The sequence below is a fragment of the Salvelinus sp. IW2-2015 genome, linkage group LG10, assembly GCF_002910315.2.
Source record: "Salvelinus sp. IW2-2015 linkage group LG10, ASM291031v2, whole genome shotgun sequence".
Classification (NCBI taxonomy): Eukaryota; Metazoa; Chordata; class Actinopteri; order Salmoniformes; family Salmonidae; genus Salvelinus; species Salvelinus sp. IW2-2015.
In genome coordinates this window covers 3,799,298-3,818,062 of record NC_036850.1, presented here as the reverse complement: position 1 = coordinate 3,818,062, position 18,765 = coordinate 3,799,298, and the positions used below count along the sequence as shown (strand labels likewise).

At 39.9% G+C, this 18,765-nt stretch overlaps 1 protein-coding gene across 1 annotated transcript in view; it reads right to left on the bottom strand.

Annotated features, from left to right (window-relative positions):
• Nucleotides 1-18,765, bottom strand: part of alk (ALK receptor tyrosine kinase) — a 196,348-nt gene that overhangs the window by 38,492 nt on the left and 139,091 nt on the right. The window contains exons 16-19 of the mRNA XM_070445291.1: nucleotides 10,780-10,870; nucleotides 10,378-10,442; nucleotides 9,165-9,294; nucleotides 1,828-1,925 (exon numbers count right to left, since the gene is read on the bottom strand). Of these exons, the coding sequence (XP_070301392.1) occupies nucleotides 1,828-1,925; nucleotides 9,165-9,294; nucleotides 10,378-10,442; nucleotides 10,780-10,870 (384 nt within the window). The remainder of the gene's footprint in view (nucleotides 1-1,827; nucleotides 1,926-9,164; nucleotides 9,295-10,377; nucleotides 10,443-10,779; nucleotides 10,871-18,765) is intronic.

The following is an 18,765-nucleotide window of genomic DNA, read 5'->3' as shown; positions in this document are numbered from 1 at the left end:
TGTCTGTCCGTGTTAGTGTGTGCGCGTCTTCGTCGAGTCCGCGTCGTGTCTAGTGCGTGCCGTCCTGCCTGTCTGTCTGTCTGTCTGTCTGTCTGTCTGTCGTCTGTCTGTCTGTCTGTCTGTCTGTCTGTCTGTCTGTCTGTCTGTCTGTCTGTCTCTGTCTGTCTTCTGTCTGTCTGTCTGTCTGTCTGTTCTTCTGTGTCTGTCGTGTCGTCTGTTGCAGTGTGTGCATGCTTGTCTGTCTGTCTGTGTTATTGTGTGGCGCTTGTCTGTCTGTCGGTCGGTGTGCGTGTGTGCGAGGCGCGCTTGAGCGTCTGTATGTGTGTGTGGCGGCAGGTAACCTAGTGCTTAGAGAGTTGGGCCAGTAACCGAAAGGTTGCCTGATCAAGTCCCTGAGCTGACATGGTACAAGGCAGTTAACCCACCGTTCCCCAGTAGGCCATCATTGTAAATAAGAATTTGTTCTTAACTGACTTGCCTAGTTAAATAAAGATTACATTTAAAAAGTGTGTCTCTTATCCCCATGGTAGAATAAGGGCAAACAGAGAACTCAAAACACATATTTGTTTTAGAATCGTGTAGTGTAGCCCACTCTGTTGTGTCCATGTTGGTTTCCACTCCCACCCTTAAACAATTGAGTTTGCGATTATTGGAATAACAGATTCATGTATTAAAGCATTAAGCATTTAACTTTTTGTCAATAGGGGGAGCTGTAAGCAATTTATTTTTTTTTTACATTTCGCAAATTAAACTGCTCTACTCAAGATTCTTGATCGTAACAATATTGCATATTATTGTTATTATTGGATAGAAAACATTCTATAGTTTCTATAGGAGTTAAAATTTGTCTCTGAGTGTTACAGAAACAATTTCTACAGCACTTTTCATGACAGGGTTCAGCTTTCAGAAAATTTTACCTCTGATCTGGGGTCTGTTTATAAGGCACAGTGAGATGCTATGGTTAACTGAACATTAAATTGGTTAATCTGAACTGTTTGAATTCGGATTAAGCAAAACAATGTTATTCACAGCCAGATTTAGCATATGCATACATTTATGTTGTATGGGATTGTAATACGATTTAAGAGGCTGCAGTATTTGAGTGTTATGACAAAGCAGCAAACACACTCTTCGAGATATTGCAGTTGATACTTAATGCGCTCCAAGAGAGCATGTCGTCAATGCAGGTTTTCCTCAAGAAAATGTAGTCTAGTGACACGTACTCACACGTAGTGGCCTCAAGGATGATGATGGTGGCTGTGAATTGTAATAAGGAGTCGAGCTGGTGTGTGTGTGTGTGTAGTGTGTGTAGCCTAGTGCTTCTGTGTGTTGTGTTCGTGTCTGTGCATGCTAGCGTCTGCGTGTGTATGTGTGTGTGTGTGTCTGTAGCTACACTCCGGTGACACCATTAGGCGGTATAATAGTTGACAGCACATTTTGGGGTAAATAAGCTTTAATTGGGCTCGTTTGTCATTGGATGACTTGCAGGAAGTTGCGGGTTAAAGGGAAATTCTGTCACAGGTACGGACGCCGTGGAAACCGAGCAAGGCGATTGCTGGTGTTGCCGGGGAAGCAGGCAAACCTTTCTGTTCCCATCTGTTTTTGTTTGGGAGGGTGTGAATGTGGGGGACTGTGTCTTTGTGGTGTGTGTGTGCACTGCTGTTTGTGAGTGCGTATGTATACAGTAAGTGGGTGAAATTAGTGTGTGTGTGTGAGAGTGTATTTGTCTGTCATTGCATATTGTGTGGGTTTGACTATACATAATGTGCACACTGTGCACACACATAAATCCATGTACAGTATGTTTCTCTACCACATTAGGCCTACCGGTGTATAAACTGGTTCTCCTCCAGGTATTGGCATCCCTGTGCTATGTCTCTGGCCACGTTGAGCAGGTCCTCCATGGATAGACTAGAAGGGTGCTCCTATAGAGAGATACCAGATAGAGAGGAAGAGATCAGGCTCATATATACATTGGGCTTGATTCAGTCTGTAGAGCTGAAGACCCGCTCTATAGCGCAATTTAAATTTAAAGACAATGTTCCCGTTTTCAGAGACTGTACTCATGGTAAACGCTGCATATGTCTGCTCAATCGGAAATTACCTTTACATTTCAATCGCCCTATAACGCGGATCTAAATAAGAATTTGTTTTTAACCTGTTTGGGATAGGGGGCAGCATTTTCATGTTCGGATGAAAAGCATGCCCAGAGTAAACTGCCTGCTACTCAGTTCCAGAAGCTAATACATGCATAGTATTAGTATATTTGGATAGAAAACACTCTGAAGTTTCTACAACTGTTTGAATGATGTCTATGAGTATAACAGAACACATATGGCAGGCAAAAACCTGAGAAAWATCCAACCAGGAAGTGGGAAATCTGAGGTTTGTAGTTTTTCAACTCATTGCCTTTCCAATATACAGTGTAAATGGGGTCATATTGCACCTCCTAATGCTTCCACTAAATGTCAACAGTCTTTAGAACCTTGTTTCAGGATTCTACTGTGAAGGGGGAGCGAATAAGAGCTGTTTGACTAAGGCGTCTGGCAGAAGGCCATGAGCCAAATCATGCGCGCGGCCGTGAGAGCGAGCTCTGTTCCTTTTCCTTTCTAAAGACAAAGGAATTGTCCGGTTGAAACATTATTGAAGATTTATGATAAAAACATCCTAAATATTGATTCAATACATCGTTTGACATGTTTCTACGAACTGTAATATAACTTTTTGGACTTTTCGTCTGAACTTTCGCCTGGACTTGCCCGCGCCTTGTGATTTTCGATTGGTGAACTAAACGCGCTAACAAAAAGAAGGTATTTGGACATAAATTATGGACTTTATCGAACAAAACAAATATTTATTGTGGAACTGGGATTCCTGGGAGTGCATTCTGATGAAGATCATCAAAGGTAAGTGAATATTTATAACTTTATTTCTGACTTTTACTGACTCCACAACATGGCGGGTATCTGTATGGCTTGTTTTTGTGTCTGAGCGCTGTACTCAGATTATTGCATGGTGTGCTTTTTCGGTAAAGCTTTTTTGAAATCTGACAGCGGTTGCATTAAGGAGAAGTATATGTTTAATTCTGTGCATAACACTTGTATCTTTTATCAACGTTTATGATGAGTATTTACACTAAATTGATGTGGCTCTCTGCAAATTCGSCAGATGTTTTCGAGGCACAACATTACTGAACATAACGCGACAATGTAAACTGAGATTTTTGGATATAAATATGAACTTTATCGAACAAATTGTGTATTGTGTAACATGAAGTCCTATGGGTGCCATCTGATGAAGATCATCAAAGGTTAGTGATTCATTTTATCTCTATTTCTGCTTTTTGTGACTCCTGTCTTTGGCTGGAAAATGGCTGTATGTTTTTTGTGACTAGCTTCTGACCTAACATAATGATATGGTGTGCTTTCGCTGTAAAGCCTTTTTGAAATCGGACACGATGGGTAGATTAACAAGAAGTTAAACTTTAATTTGGTGTATTGCACTTGTGAATGTATGAAAGTTTAATATTTCCMAAAAATATTTTTGAATTTCACGCTCTGCCTTTTCAGCGGATGTTGTCGAGGGGTTCTGCTAGTAAAAATAAATGAATGCTCTTCAACCGATCGCTGCCCACCCCCCCGACTAGCATCACTACTCTGGACGGTTCTGACTTAGAATATGTGGACAACTATAGGTGTCTGGCTAGACTGTAAACTCTCCTTCCAGACTCACATTAAGCATCTCCAATCCAAAGTTAAATCTAGAATCGGCTTCCTATTTCGCAACAAAGCCTCCTTCACTCATGCTGCCAAACATACCCTATCCTACCGATCCTTGACTTCGGCGATGTCATTTACAAAATAGCCTCCAACACTCTACTCAGCAGATTGGATGCAGTCTATCACAGTGCCATCCGTTTTGTCACCAAAGCCCCATATACTACCCACCACTGCGACCTCTATGCTCTCGTTGGCTGGTTCTCGTTACATATTCGTCGCCAAACCCACTGGCTCCAGGTTCTATAAGTCTTTGCTAGGTAAAGCTCCACCTTATCTCAGCTCACTGGTCACCATAGCAACACCCACCCGTGGCACGCGCTCCAGCAGGTATATTTCACTGGTCATCCCCAAATCCAACACCTGCTTTGGCCTCCTTTCCTTCCAGTTCTCTGCTGCCAATGACTGGAACGAATTGCAAAAATCACTGAAGTTGGAGACTTATTGTCRCGTTCTGACCTTTGTTCCGTTTTTATGTCTTTATTTTAGTTTGGTCAGGGCGTGAGTTGGGGTGGGCATTCTATGTTGTTTTTCTATGTTTTGTTCTGTTGTTATATTTCTATGTTTGGCCTAGTATGGTTCTCAATCAGAGGCAGGTGTCAGTCGTTGTCTCTGATTGGGAGCCATATTTAGGTAGCCTGTTTTCTATTGTGTTTTGTGGGTGGTTGTTTCCTGTGTCTGTGTTTGCACCATAYGGGACTGTTTCGGTTGTTTGTTTGTGCTTTTGCTAAGTGTTCTGTTGATTTATTAAATATCTCATTATGGACACCTACCACGCTGCACATTGGTCCGATCCTTGCTACTCCTCTTCAGACGAAGAGGAAATCCGTTACACTTATATCTCCCTCACTAACTTTAAGCGTCAGCTGTCAGAGCAGCTTACCGATTGCCGCAGCTGTACACAGCCCATCTGTAAATAGCCCATCCAATCAACTACCTACCTCATCCCCATATTTGTTTTTCTGCCCTTTTGCACAGCAGTATTTCTACTTGCACATCCTCATCTGCACATATATCACTCCAGTGTAAATTGCGAAATTGTAATTACTTCGCCACTATTGTCSTATTTATTGCCTTACCTCCTTACTACATTTGTATACAGATTTTTCTATTGTGTTATTGACTGTACGTTTGTTTATCCCATGTGTAACTCTGTGTTGTTGTTTATGTCGCACTGCTTTACTTTATCTTGGCCAGTTCGTAGTTGTAAACAAGAACTTGTTCTTCAACTGGCCTACCTGGTTAAATAAAGGTGAAATAAAAATAATACAAATAAATCTTCAGCGCTACGGATTGAATAGAGCCGATAGAGAGAGAGAGAGAGAGGACAGACAGACAGACAGACGACAGACAGACAGACAGACAGACAGACAGACAGACAGACAGACAGACAGAACAGACAGACAGACAGACAGACCTCAGATGAACAGACAGACAGACAGACTCAGATGAACAGACAGACAGACAGACTCAGATGAACAGACAGAGAATCAGATGAACAGAGGAGAATCAGACAGACAGACGAGAATCAGACAGACAGGACAGACAGACAGACTGGAGCAGCTAGCGTAGACAGACAGGACTCAGATGAACAGACAGAGAATCAGATGAACAGACAGAGAATCAGACAGACAGTAAATCAAATCAGTCAGACAGACTGACAGACATTCAAGCTTCTACACACAAAAAAAGGTAGACATACAAAAAGACAAAGAATTAGACTGATAAAAGATTAAAGAAGACATAGACATGACAGACATGCAGATAGGTTGACCAACTGGCAGACAGATTCCCAAACAAAACGGAGACAGATTCACTGTAGAGCACAGCAGCCAAACAGCTGTTGCATCCTTTGTTGTTCCTCTGTTAGCTTTCAGATTGAAAGAGTTAGTTTACTCTGTGAAGTACCTCTATCTTAATTAAGGATCGGACCCTTTTTTTTCAATTTTTGCCTAAAATGACATACCCAAATCTAATCAATGTAAGCAAAGCTCCACAACCAAGACTAACAAAGAACTAGCAACATGCATTCCCCGCCCATCTGAGGATCTGCCGTTTTCAGAATATATTTCCTGTGTTTGAGGGGTGAACAATCCACTTGTCACTTAAATTTAGCTGGATTGATTGCTTTCATTTTACTCCTGTGACTCTTTCATAATCTTGCTTGTGCCTGTTGTTTTTTTCTCATTAACGTTATGTTAATGTTTGTAATGACCTTTCTATCAAACACACCCGGTAATGGCTCAATGGAATATTGTCTTTCTGTTGAATCTATAAGAACGCTAAAGCTTCGTCTGGGAGTTAGCGCATCGTCTCAACACTTACAGTACATCACAAGCAAGAGAATAAACATATATTTATTTTGATGGGTGTTCATTTTTTTGTGGAATTGAAAAAAGTTATAATTGAATAGAAGTTGAAATGTTTACTATTGAGATGCAATGAAAGTGACTTCCGAAAATGAACACTTGGATTATAGTGACATTATGTATAGATCGGTATAATCTGACATTTTTTTATTCGAGAGTATCCTGCTATTGACACACTTGAATTATGCGACAGAACGTGACAACAATAGTAATTAATGAGGCAGTCTAGACAGTGCAGGTGCGTGCAGGTAGGCCTAGACAGAGCACATTTTTGGTGGTTGCAGCCCTGTTCCACCCCTTATGTTAATTTATTCATACACTATATTACCACACAAGTATGTGGATGCCCCTTTAAATGAGGGGACTGGCTATTTCAGCCCCAGCTGTTGCTGACAGGTGCATAAAATCAAGCACACAGTCATGCAATCTCCATAGACAAACATTAGCAGTAGAATAGTCTTACTGAAGAGCTCAGTGACTTTCAATGTAGCACCGTCATAGGATGCCACAATTCCAACAAGTCAGTTCATCAAATCTCTGCTCTGCTAGAGCTGCCGTGGTCAACTGTAAGTGGAGACGTCTAGGCGCAACCACTGCTCAGCCGCGAAGTGGTAAACCACAGAACGGGGACACCGAGTGCTGAAGCGTGTAGCGACACTCACTACCGAGTTCCAAACTGCCTCTAGAAGCAACGTCAGCACAAGAACTGTTAGTCGGGAGCTTCATGAAATGGGTTTCCATGGCCGAGCAGCCGCACACAAGCCTAAGATCCCCATACGCAATGCCAAGCGTGAGCTGGAGAGGTGTAAAACTCGCCGCAATTGGACTCTGGAGCAGTGGAAACGTGTTCTCTGGAGTGATGAATTACGCTTCACAATCTGGCAGTACGAACCTGAGTTTGGCGGATGCCAGGTGATCATTACCTGCCCCAATGCATTGTGCCAACTGTAACGTTTGGTGGAGGAGGCATAATGGTCTGGGGCTATTTTTCATGGTTCGGCCTAGGCCTCTTAGTTCCAGTGAAGGGAAATCTTAACGCTACAGCATACTATGAAATTCGAGACAATTCTGTGCTTCCAACTTTGTGATAACAGTTTGGGGAAGGCCCTTTCCTGTTTCAGCTTGGCAGGTCCATACAGAAATGGTCCCCACAACAATGTTCCAACATCTAGTACAGTGGGCCTTGCAAAAGTATTCATCCTCMTTGGCGTTTTTCCTATTTTGTTGCATTAAAACCTGTAATTTAAAATTGATATTTATTTGGATTTCATGTAATGGACATACACAAAATAGTCTGAATTGGTGAAGTAAAATGAAAAAAAAATATTGTTTAAAAAAATTCAAAAATATAAAAAACTGAAAAGTGGTCCATGCATATGTATTCACCACCTTTGCTATGAAGCCCCTAAATAAGATCTGGTGCAACCAATTACCTTCCGAAGTCACATAATTAGTTAAATAAAGTCAACCTGTGTGCAACCTGTGTCACATGATCTGTCACATGATCTCAGTGTATATATACACCTGTTCTGAAAGGCCCCAGAGTCTGCAACACCACTAAGCAAGTGGCACCATGAAGAAAAAGGAGCTCTCCAAACAGGTCAGGGACAAAGTTGTGGAAAAGTACAGATTAGATACTTTGATAATCCCACGGAGCACCATTAAATCCATTATTWAAAAAATGGAAAGAATTTGGCACCACAACTAACCTGCCTAGAGAGTTCTGCCCACCAAAACTCMAAGGAAAGGAAAATTCTATGTCTGGGGCAAACCCAACAACTCTCATCACCCCGAGAACWYCATCCCCACAGTGAAGCATGGTGGTGGCAGCATCATGCTGTGGGGATGTTTTTCATTGGCAGGGACTGGGAAACTGGTCAGAATTGAAGGAATGATGGATGGCGCTAAATACAGGGAAATTAATTAGGGAAACCTGTTTCAGTCTTCCAGAGATTTGAGACTGTGACGGAGGTTCACCTTCCAGCAGGACAATGACCCTAAGCATACTGCTATAGCAACACTCGAGTGGTTTAAGGGGAAACAACTGAGAATCTGTGGTATGACTTAAAGATTGCTGTACACCAGCGGCACCCATCCAACTTGAAGGAGCTGGAGCAGTTTTGCCTTGAAGAATGGGCAAAAGTCCCAGTGGCTAGATGTGCCAAGGTTATAGAGACATACCCCAAGAGAATTGCAGCTGTAATTGCTGCAAAAGGTGGCTCTACAAAGTATTGACTTGGGGGGGTGAATAATGATGAATGCTCAAGTTCTTTTTTGGGGGGGGTCTTATTTCTTGTTTGTTTCACAATAGAAATTTGCATCTTCAACGTGGTAGGCATGTTGTGTAAATGAAATGATACAAACCCACCAGAAATACATTTKAATTCCAGGTTGTAAGAACAAAATAGTAAAAATGCCAAAGGGGTGAATACTTTCGCAAGCCACTTTAGAAAGCCTTCCCAGAAGAGCAGGTATCCACATACTTTGGCATGTAGTGTTTATGCTAATATACCTAGTGTATTTATGCAAATTAGGCACATACAATTTTATTCAAACAAAATATTAAAAGAATACCTGATACCATTAGAGAATATACTGTATATATGAATGCATTCTAAGAAACAACATTTTTTATTTTACAATAAATTGAATACCTGAATTCCACCAAAATCCCTGAACTTCATTCTTTATCTGTCCGTTGCCAGTAAAATATTTTAAGTGCTATTATCCAGTCAATATGTGATTGAAAAAAAAAAAAATAAAGTTATCCACTGTCCAACTGTTGCATTTCTTACAATTGTTTTTCAAACCTTTTAACAATTTGGAAATTTAGTCCAACTTACTTTTCAAGGTTTCAGAAATCTCTGCTCCAAGGTACCATCTCTGGCTGTTGTGACTTAGAGCAAGACAACATATTCCTATAACAAAAACACTTGCGCTGTGCACTAAAGCACTACCGCTCTGAACTAACGCACTGTACATTTTGAAAATACGGGGACAAACTGGCAACTGAACTGACCAGTCTGGGCCGCATCTCTCTCAGGAAACTCTTGAGGTCTCCTCCAGCCATTAATTCCAATAGGATGAAGCGTGGTAGGCCCTGTAGACTCACCCCTATACACCGCACTATGTTCAGGTGGCTGAATTTACTGCAGGGGGAGAGGGAGAAAAGAGAGGGGAAGGAATGGAGGGAGGAGAGGGAAAGAGAGAGAGGGGGAAGAAGGAAAGAAGGGAGAGAGTGGGGGATGAGGGGAAAGGAAGCGAGATTACAGTACATGGTTGCTGAAGAATAGTCTGCCATGGAGCATGTTTGCAATATGTCTTCAACCAAAAGCTGTGTGTAGGTGTGTGTGTGTGTGTGTGAGAGAGAGAGAGAGAGAGATAGAGAGTGTTTGAGTGCGTGCGTGTGCTTAGGTTTGTGACTGTAACTAGGTTTCCATCCAATTGCCGACAGATTTTCATGTTAATATTCAAAAATCTGCATAAAAACAATATGAAATTTTTTCCATCAGTGATGTGTTTCCATCAAATTGATTTGTTGGATAAAAGGCTGTGCGTGATGAGGTAGTTCACATAAAAATAACTTTTGTGGTTAAAGTCCCATGTACCAAATAAAAAAACATAAGTTAGATGGGTTTCCATCACATTTTCAACTCCACTGACAGTTTGTCACTAAAAYTGTTGCGTTTTATAGCATATCTGGTTTTGGAGCATGCTCTCTAGACAACAGTTAGCTGACAAAATGGGGGTAGGTTATATAATGAAATGGAATGAGACCAACGTCATTTTTATTTGATAATTGGCAGTCAAGTGTTTATCATCGTGTCACGAGCATTCAAATAAAACCCTAGATATTTATTGGACATGTGGATGAAGCTCATCACCGTCCATCACTTAACCACCAGGAAAGTTAATCAAAACTATTTCATCTTCCTATAAACTCTAATGCTTTTCCACATTGTAGTGGTACCACAATGGAGCATATCATTGGGTGGCTTTAAGTTTACTTCGATACGATGGTTTATTATATAAATAACTACGCATAAAATAGTTTCCACCGCAATTGTCCCATAATTAATTTTACCGACACAAAAAGATCCCACCATGTCGAACGAACAAATTGTCTGTCAACATTTGTGAAATTGTACCAACACTTTATGTTTCCATCACACCTGTTGTGATTTATTTGCATACGGTATGACTTTGCTTGCATGAAACGTGGTTTGTGTTACCTGATAATGAGAGCCTCCATGACAAAGTCAAGCTCATCCTGCTCAGAGCACACCTCAGGGAGTGTCTATAGGGGACGCACACAGAACACACAATGAGGACATTCAGAGAGAACATAGACAATGCTGTGTAGACAGATGTGCAGAACTAAGGATAAATCTGCACAGTGGGGCTCATTGCAGAGCTCCATCGAAAAAGTGACCTGAATCTCAAATAGGACTCCCCTGCCTAAATAAAGGTTCAATAAAAAATCAACATAAGCTCAAACAYTGAACTGTTTGTGAATAAAATACGTACCCAATACACACACATTCTTGCTGATATTACAGATGAATGAGGCCCTTTATATTCTGTGTGTAAGTTTGTTTGTTTATTTCTTGTTTTTTGTTTGTGTCAGGGCTCACCTTGACTGCTACTTGCATGGGACTTGGCTCTCCAGGTATCCCCGCTGCCATCCCTTCATACACCTCACCGAAGGCACCATGTCCCAGACCCCTATACACATACAAGGAAGAACACGCACACATGCAAGAACGCACACACACAGACAAACAAAAGGGCTCAAAAACTTTGAGATGCATATTTGTAAGATCATGTCTTATAGACCAAAAGTAAAGCGAAAGCATCCCTCCATAATGCCTTCATAATGCACCCACAGTACACACTACAACATACGGTGGCTTGCGAAAGTATTCACTCCCCTTGGCATTTTTCCTATTTTGTTGCCTTACAACCTGGAATTAAAATAGATTTTTGGGGGGTTTGTATCATTTGATTTACACAACATGCCAACCACGTTGAAGTGAAACAAAAAAGAAATAAAACCAAAAAACTGAAAACTTGAGTGTGCACAACTATTCACCCCCCCAAAGTCAATACTTTGTAGAGCCACCAATTGCAACAATTACAGCTGCAAGTCTCTTGGGGTATGTCTCTATAAGCTTGGCATATCTAGCCACTGGGATTTTTKCCCATTCTTCAAGGCAAAACTGCTCCAGCTCCTTCAAGTTGGATGGGTTCCACTGGTGTACAGCAATCTTTAAGTTATACCACAGATTCTCAATTGGATTGAGGTCTGGGCTTTGACTAGGCCATTCCAAGACATTTAAATGTTTCCACTTAAATCACTCGAATGTTGCTTTAGCAGTATGCTTAGGGTCATTGGGATGGCAGGTAGCATGGTGGTCAGAGCGTTGAACTAGTAACCGAAAGGTTGCAAGATCAAATCCCTGAGCTGACAAGGTGAAAATCTGTCGTTCTGCCTCTGAACAAGGCAATTAACCCACTGTTCCTAGGCCGTCATTGAAAATAAGAATTGGTTCTTAACTGACTTGCCTAGTTAAAGGTGGTACAATTATGAGGGAATTGAGTTACTGTCAAAATACGGCATATCTGTAGACACACCTCTGCCACACCTTCATGTTTTTGATATCCACCCCAAACGAATAGTTGGTGAATAGCATAATATTCGCATGCTTAAGTTCAACGTCCGGATACGGGTAGAGAGAATTTTGCATAAAAATGGAATTGTTCCATTTACGCGCACAATAACTCGACGGAATTCCCCCCTAGGCACATAGTGCCTATTGAAAGTGTACACACCCCTCGCAGTTTTGTCACAGTTTGCTGCCTGAAACTTCTATCTAAAAAATGATTAAACTAGATGTCTTTCCTACAGATCTACACAATCTACTGCATTTTCAAAGTGAAAGACAAAGTATAGAAAGTTTTTTWAAATGAATAACTTAATAACAAACTTAAAACGAAGATGTCTTGATTGCGAATGTCTTCACAACCCAGAATTGATACTTGGTGGAAGCCCCTTAGGCAGCAATTTCAGCTGTAAATCATTTTGAATAAGATTCTACCAACTCTACACAACTCTTAGGGCAACATACARTGCATTCGACAAGTATTCAGACCCCTTGACGTTTTCACCCCAAATGTTTAAATACAGCCTTAATCTTAAATGGATTAAATACATGTTTATCCTCATCAAACCTACACACAATACCCCATAATGACTAAGTGAAAACAGGTTTTTAGAAAATGTTTGCACATTTAATAAAAAAACTAAAACAGAAATACYTWATTTACATAAGTATTCAGACCCTTTGCTATGAGACTCAAAATTGAGCTCAGGTGCATCTTGTTTCCATTGCTCGTCCTTGAGATGTTTCCCCAACTTGATTGGAGTCCACCTGTGTTAAATTCAATTGATTGGACATGATTTGGAAAGGTACACACCTGTCTATATAAGGTCCCACAGTTGACAGTGCACGTCAGAGTAAAAACCAAGCCATGAGTTCGAAGGAATTGTCCATAGAGCTCCAAGACAGGATTGTGTTGAGACACAGATCTGAGGAAGGGTTCCAAATTTTTTTTGTTGGTGATGTCTAATGTCCTTTGCTCGTGTTTCTTGGCCCAAGCAAGTCTCTTCTTATTATTGGTGTCATTTAGTAGTGGTTTCTTTGCAGCAATTAAACCAAGAAGGCCTGATTCACAGTCTCCTCTGAACAGTTGATATTGAGATTTGCCTGTTACTTGAACTCTGTGAAGCATTTATTTGGCCTGCAATTTCTGAACTTATCCTCTGCAAAGAGGTAATTCTGGGTCTTCCATTTCTGTGGCGGACCTCATGAGAGCCTGTTTCACCATTGTGCTTGATGGTATTTGCAACTGCACTTGAAGAAACTATCAAAGTTCTTGAAATGTTCCGTATTAACTGACCTTCATGTCTTAAAGTAATGACGGACTGTCGTTTATCTTTGCTTATTTGAGCTGTTCTTGCCATAATATGTACTTGGTCGTTTACCACATAAGGCTATCTTCTGTATACCACCACTACCTTGTCACAACACAACTGATTGGCTCAAACGCATTAAGAAGGAAAGAAATTCCACATATTAACTTTTAACAAGGCACACCTGTTAATGAATTGAAATGCATTCCAGGTGACTTCCTCGTGAAGCTGGTTGAGAGAATGCCAAGAGTATGCAAAGCTGTCAAGGCAAAGGGTGGCTATTTGAAGAATCTCAAATATAAAATATATTTTGATTTGATTAACACTTTTTTGGTTACTACATGATTACATATGTGTTATTTCATAGTTTTGATGTCTTCACTATTATTCTACAATGTAGAAAATAGTACAAATAAAGAAAAACCCTTGAATGAGTAGGTGTTCTAAAACTTTTGAACGGTAGTGTATGTAAATGTGATATTTCAGTTTATTTTTCATTTAATTTTTTTAAACCAGTTTTTTCTTTGTCATTATGGGGTGTTGTGTGTAGATTGATGAAGGGAAACAACTATTTAATCCATTTTAGAATAAAGCTGCAACGTAACAAATTGTGGAAAATTTGAAGTGGTCTGAATATTTTCTCAATGCATTCATTGTTTTGTAAAAATTGTAAAAAGTTCAGTAATTTTGGTTGGGAATGATTGATGGACAGCAGTCTTTGAATTTTAAGCAGATTTAAAGTTAGGACTGAGACTGGATCGCTGGGGAACAGTCAACACCTCTTGGAAAGACATTCTGGTATGTCTTTGGCATTCAATTTGTATAATTGTCCCTCTGAAAAATAAAGAGACAGGATTGCCTCTAACTTTTTACCTGGGCTTTGATCCTTTCGTATATATTTTGATCCTGATAAACTCCCAGTCCCTACCTGTGACTTGCATACCCACAACATAATGCTGCCATCACAATACTTGAAAATACAGAGAGTTTCACGTCTTGAAACTGCAGGAATTGAACCGACAACCTTGCATTTCTAACGCCATACTTTTACTGACTGAGTCACACAGGACCAGAAATCCTATTTTCAGTCATCTTTAAGTGGAATGTTAATTGTTCCTCCTGCTTTGCAAAGTAGAGCAATTCAGTTAAATGGACTTCCATTCTAAAATCTAAAGTGCCTTCCTCACATTTGAAAACGGTTTAAAAACGGTTCAACCATAGATGAGACAGATGTTAAATCACTGATGAAGGTTACATCACTAATGTATGAATCAGAAGCATCCGGTTCGCATTTCCGCTCAGAGAGGAAGCCCAGTGGCTGGAAATGGGAGAAGATCGAGCGAGATGGATTTTGTCTGACATTGTGCYAATTTTCTCATCAATGAAACAGTTTTCTGATCCTAAAAGTAGGATATGTTATGATCAGAGTGGGTTACGTTTTGTAGAGTTTACCCTTTGCCAAAGTTTTTTTTAAATTGCGTTGTTCAGAAGGAGTGTAAGGACTAATTGAGTTATTGCACACGCGCACTTCACAGAGTAGGCGTTCCCGAACGGAAATATGCAAATACATGCTAGAACAAACCAATAGGATCTCGCTAGCTCTTGCTTGGCTCTGCCCACCTCCTTGCTTGTTCTTCCCACTATGATTAATTTGCTTCCATTGGAAACAACAGGCTGTGGTCTATCTTGGGTTAGTTATAAATGTCTTTGTTTCAACCTTATATGATACATACTGTAGTTTTATACGGTAACGTTTCCTGTACTAACATGCTGCGATGTCCTCACAAAGCACCAGCATTTCAGCTGACCCAGTGACCCCTGAAAGCCATGGCATTTATTGTTCGGAGGCGTCAGTACTTCAGATGTCAGAGAAGGTTACAGTACATCACGGTAAAAAGCTAAGCTAGCCACCTGCTGCACATACTGTCCATAGGCCCACTTTCCTTCCACCCAATACTCAATGACATCAACTGTGAATGCTTACTGCTGTAGTACAGTGCCTTGCAAAAGTATTCACCCCCTTGGCATTTTTCCTATTTTGTTGCATAACAACCTGTAATTTAAATGGATTTTTATTTGGATTTCATGTAATGGACATACACAAAATAGTCTGAATTGGTGAAGTAAAATGAAAAAAATGACTTGTTTAAAAAAATTCTAGAAAATAAAAAACTGAAAAGCAGTCCATGCATATGTATTCACCCCCTTTGCTATGAATCCCCTAAATAAGATCTGGTGCAGCCAATTACCTTCAGAAGTCACATAGTTAGTTAAATAAAGTCTGCCTGTGTGCAAAGTGTCACATGTTCTGTCACATGATCTACGTATATATACGCCTGCTCTGAATGGCCACAGAGTCACGAAGCAAGGGGCACAACCAAGCACGCGGCACTATGAAGACCAAGGAACTCTCCAAACAGGTCAGGGACAAAGTAGTGGAGAAGTACAGATCATTATTAAAAGATGGAAAGAATATATGGCACCACAACAAACCTATCAAGAGAGGGCTGCCCACCAAAATGCACGGACCAGGCAAGGAGGGCATTAATGAGAGAGGCAACAAAGAAACCAAAGATAACCCCGAAGGAGCTGCAAAGCTCCACAGCGGAGATTGGAGTATCTGTCCATAGGACCACTTTAAGCCGTACACTCCACAGAGCTGTGCTTTATGGAAGAGTGGCCAGAAAAAAGCAATTTCTTAACTTCTCTAGGGTAGGGGGCAGCATTTGGAATTTTGGATGAAAAGCATGCCCAAATTAATCTGCCAACTACTCATCCCCAGAAGATAAGATATGCATATTATTAGTAGATTTAGATAGAAAACACTCTTACGTTTCTAAAACTGTTTGAATCATGTCTGTGACTGAAACAGAACTTATTTAGCAGGCGAAACCCCGAGGACAACCATTCAGATTTCTTTTTTTTGAGGTCACTCTCTTTTCAATGAATTTTCATTGGGAAACCAGATTTCTAAGGGACCTGCTTGCAGTTCCTACCGCTTCCACTGGATGTTAACAGTCTTTAGAAATTGGTTGAGGTTATTCCTTTGTGTAATGAAGAAGTGTCTTGAAGGAGAGTCACTCTAGGTGTCCTGTTTGCAAGAGGCGCGAGACCAGAAAGTTAGCTGTAGTCGGTTTTAATTCCTGTATTGAACACAGATCATCCCGTCTTCAATTGAATCGATTATTAACGTTAAAAAATACCTAAAGTTGTATTACAAAAGTAGTTTGAAATGTTTTGGCAAAGTTTACAGGTAACCTTTGAAATATTTTTTAGTCACGTTTGAGCAAGTTGGAACCGGTGTTTTTCTGGATCAAACGTGCCAAATAAATGGACATTTTGGATATATATCGACGGAATTAATCGAACAAAAGGACCATTTGTGATGTTTATGGGACCTATTGGAGTGCCAACAACAGAAGCTCGTCAAAGGTAAGGCATGAATTATATTTTTATTTCTGCGTTTTGTGTCGCGCCTGCAGGGTTGAAATATGCTTCTCTCTGTCTTTGTTTACTATTGTGCTATCCTCAGATAATAGCATCCTTTGCTTTCACAGACGCAGATAAAAAGAAAATACTAAAAATATTTATAATCATGAAATCACAAGCGAAATATACCAAACACACTTTAGCTTGTTGTTAATCACCTATCGTGTCAGATTTTGAAATATGCTTTACAGCGAAAGCAATCCAAGCGTTTGTGAGTTTATCAATCACTAGACAAGTAAGAACAGCTAGCCGCAAATTAGCTTGGTCACGAAAGTCAGAAAAGCAATAAAATGAATCGCTTACCTTTGATGATCTTCGGATGTTACACAATAATGTTATTTTTGTTCGATAAAGATTAGTTTTATAACCAAAAACCGCATTTGGTTGCGCGTTATGTTCAGAAAACCACAGGCTCGTTCCGGTCCTGAAGGGCAGACGAAAATTCCAAAAAGTATCCGTAGTGTTCGTAAAACATGTCAAATGTTTTTTATAATCAATCCTCAGGTTGTTTTTAACATACATTCGATAATATTTCAACCGGACGGTAAACTATTCAATACTACAGAGAAAGAAAATGTCGAGCTACAACTCTCGGGCGCAAAACTAATCAAAGGACACCTGGCGCGTTTTGATAAATCTCGCTCATTTTTCAAAATAAAGCTTGAAACTATGTCTAAAGCCTGGTCACAGCCTAAGGAAGCTATTTGAAAATGAATCTGGTTGATACCCCTTTGGCAGGCAATGGAACAGAGCTTTTTCCAAATAAAATGCACTTCCGGGTTGGAGTTCCTCAGGTTTTTAGCCTGCAAAATCAGTTCTGTTATACTCACAAACAATATTTTGACAGTTCTGGAAACTTTAGAGTGTTTCTATCAGAATCTGTCAATTATATGCATATTCTAGCATCTGGGCCTGAGAATAGTCCGTTTACCTCGGGAACGTTATTTTTCCAAACATAAAAATAGTGCCCCTAGCTGAAAGAGGTTAAGGAGAAGTTTCTCTAAAGTTCCATGCATAACAACATGTATTTCATCAACATTTATAATGAATATTTCTGTAAATTGATGTGGCTCTCTGCAAAATCACTAGATGTTTTGGAGGTAAAACATTGCTGAACATAACGCGCCAATGTAAACTGTTAACTGAGATTATATTATATATATGAACTTTATCGAACAAAACATACATGTATTGTGTAACATGAAGTCCTATGAGTGTCATCTGATGAAGATCATCAAAGGTTAGTGATTCATTTTATCTCTATTTATGCTTTTTGGACTCCTCTCTTTGGCTGGAAAAATGGCTGTGTTTTTTTGGGCTATTACTGACCTAACATAATCGTTTGGTGTGCTTTCGTCGTAAAGCCTTTTTGAAATCTGATATGTTGGCTGTATTCACAACAAGTGTAGCTTTAATTAATTAGGTGTAATGCATGAAAGTAAATTGTTATACAAATTTATTTGAATTTGGGCTCTGCCTTTTCACTGGATGTTGGCCATGCGAGAGAGGTACATAAAGGTAAAATAAAAACTTAAATTGTCCTGCTGGAATGTGAACCTCTGTCACAGTCTCAAATCTCTGGAAGACTGAAACAGGTTTCCCTCAAGAATTCCTGCATCCACCTCGTCAACAGCCAGTGAATTTGCAGGGCGCCAAATTCAAAACAACAGAAATCCGAATTTAAATTCCTCAAACATACAAGTATTTTACACCATTTTAAAGATACAGTTGTTGTAAATCCAGCAAAGTGTCCGATTTCAAAAAGGTTTTACGACAAAAACACACCAAAAATTATGTTAGGTATGAGCCAGGAAAAGACAGAAAAGACAGCCATTTTCCCGCAAAGCGAGGAGTAACAAAAAGCAGAAATAGAGATAAAATTTATCACTAACCTTTGATGATTTCATCAGATGACACTCATAGGACTTCATGTTACACAATACATGTATGTTTGTTTGGTAAAGTTCGTATTTATATCCAAAAATCTGAGTTTAGGCGGGACGCTACTGTCCACCTGGCAAAAAGCCAGAGAAATGCAGAGCTCCAAATTCAAATTAATTACTATAAAATCTAACTTTCATTAAATCACTCATGAAAGATACAAATTAAAGCTACATGGTTGTGAATCCAGCAAACATGTCAGAATTCAAATAGGTTT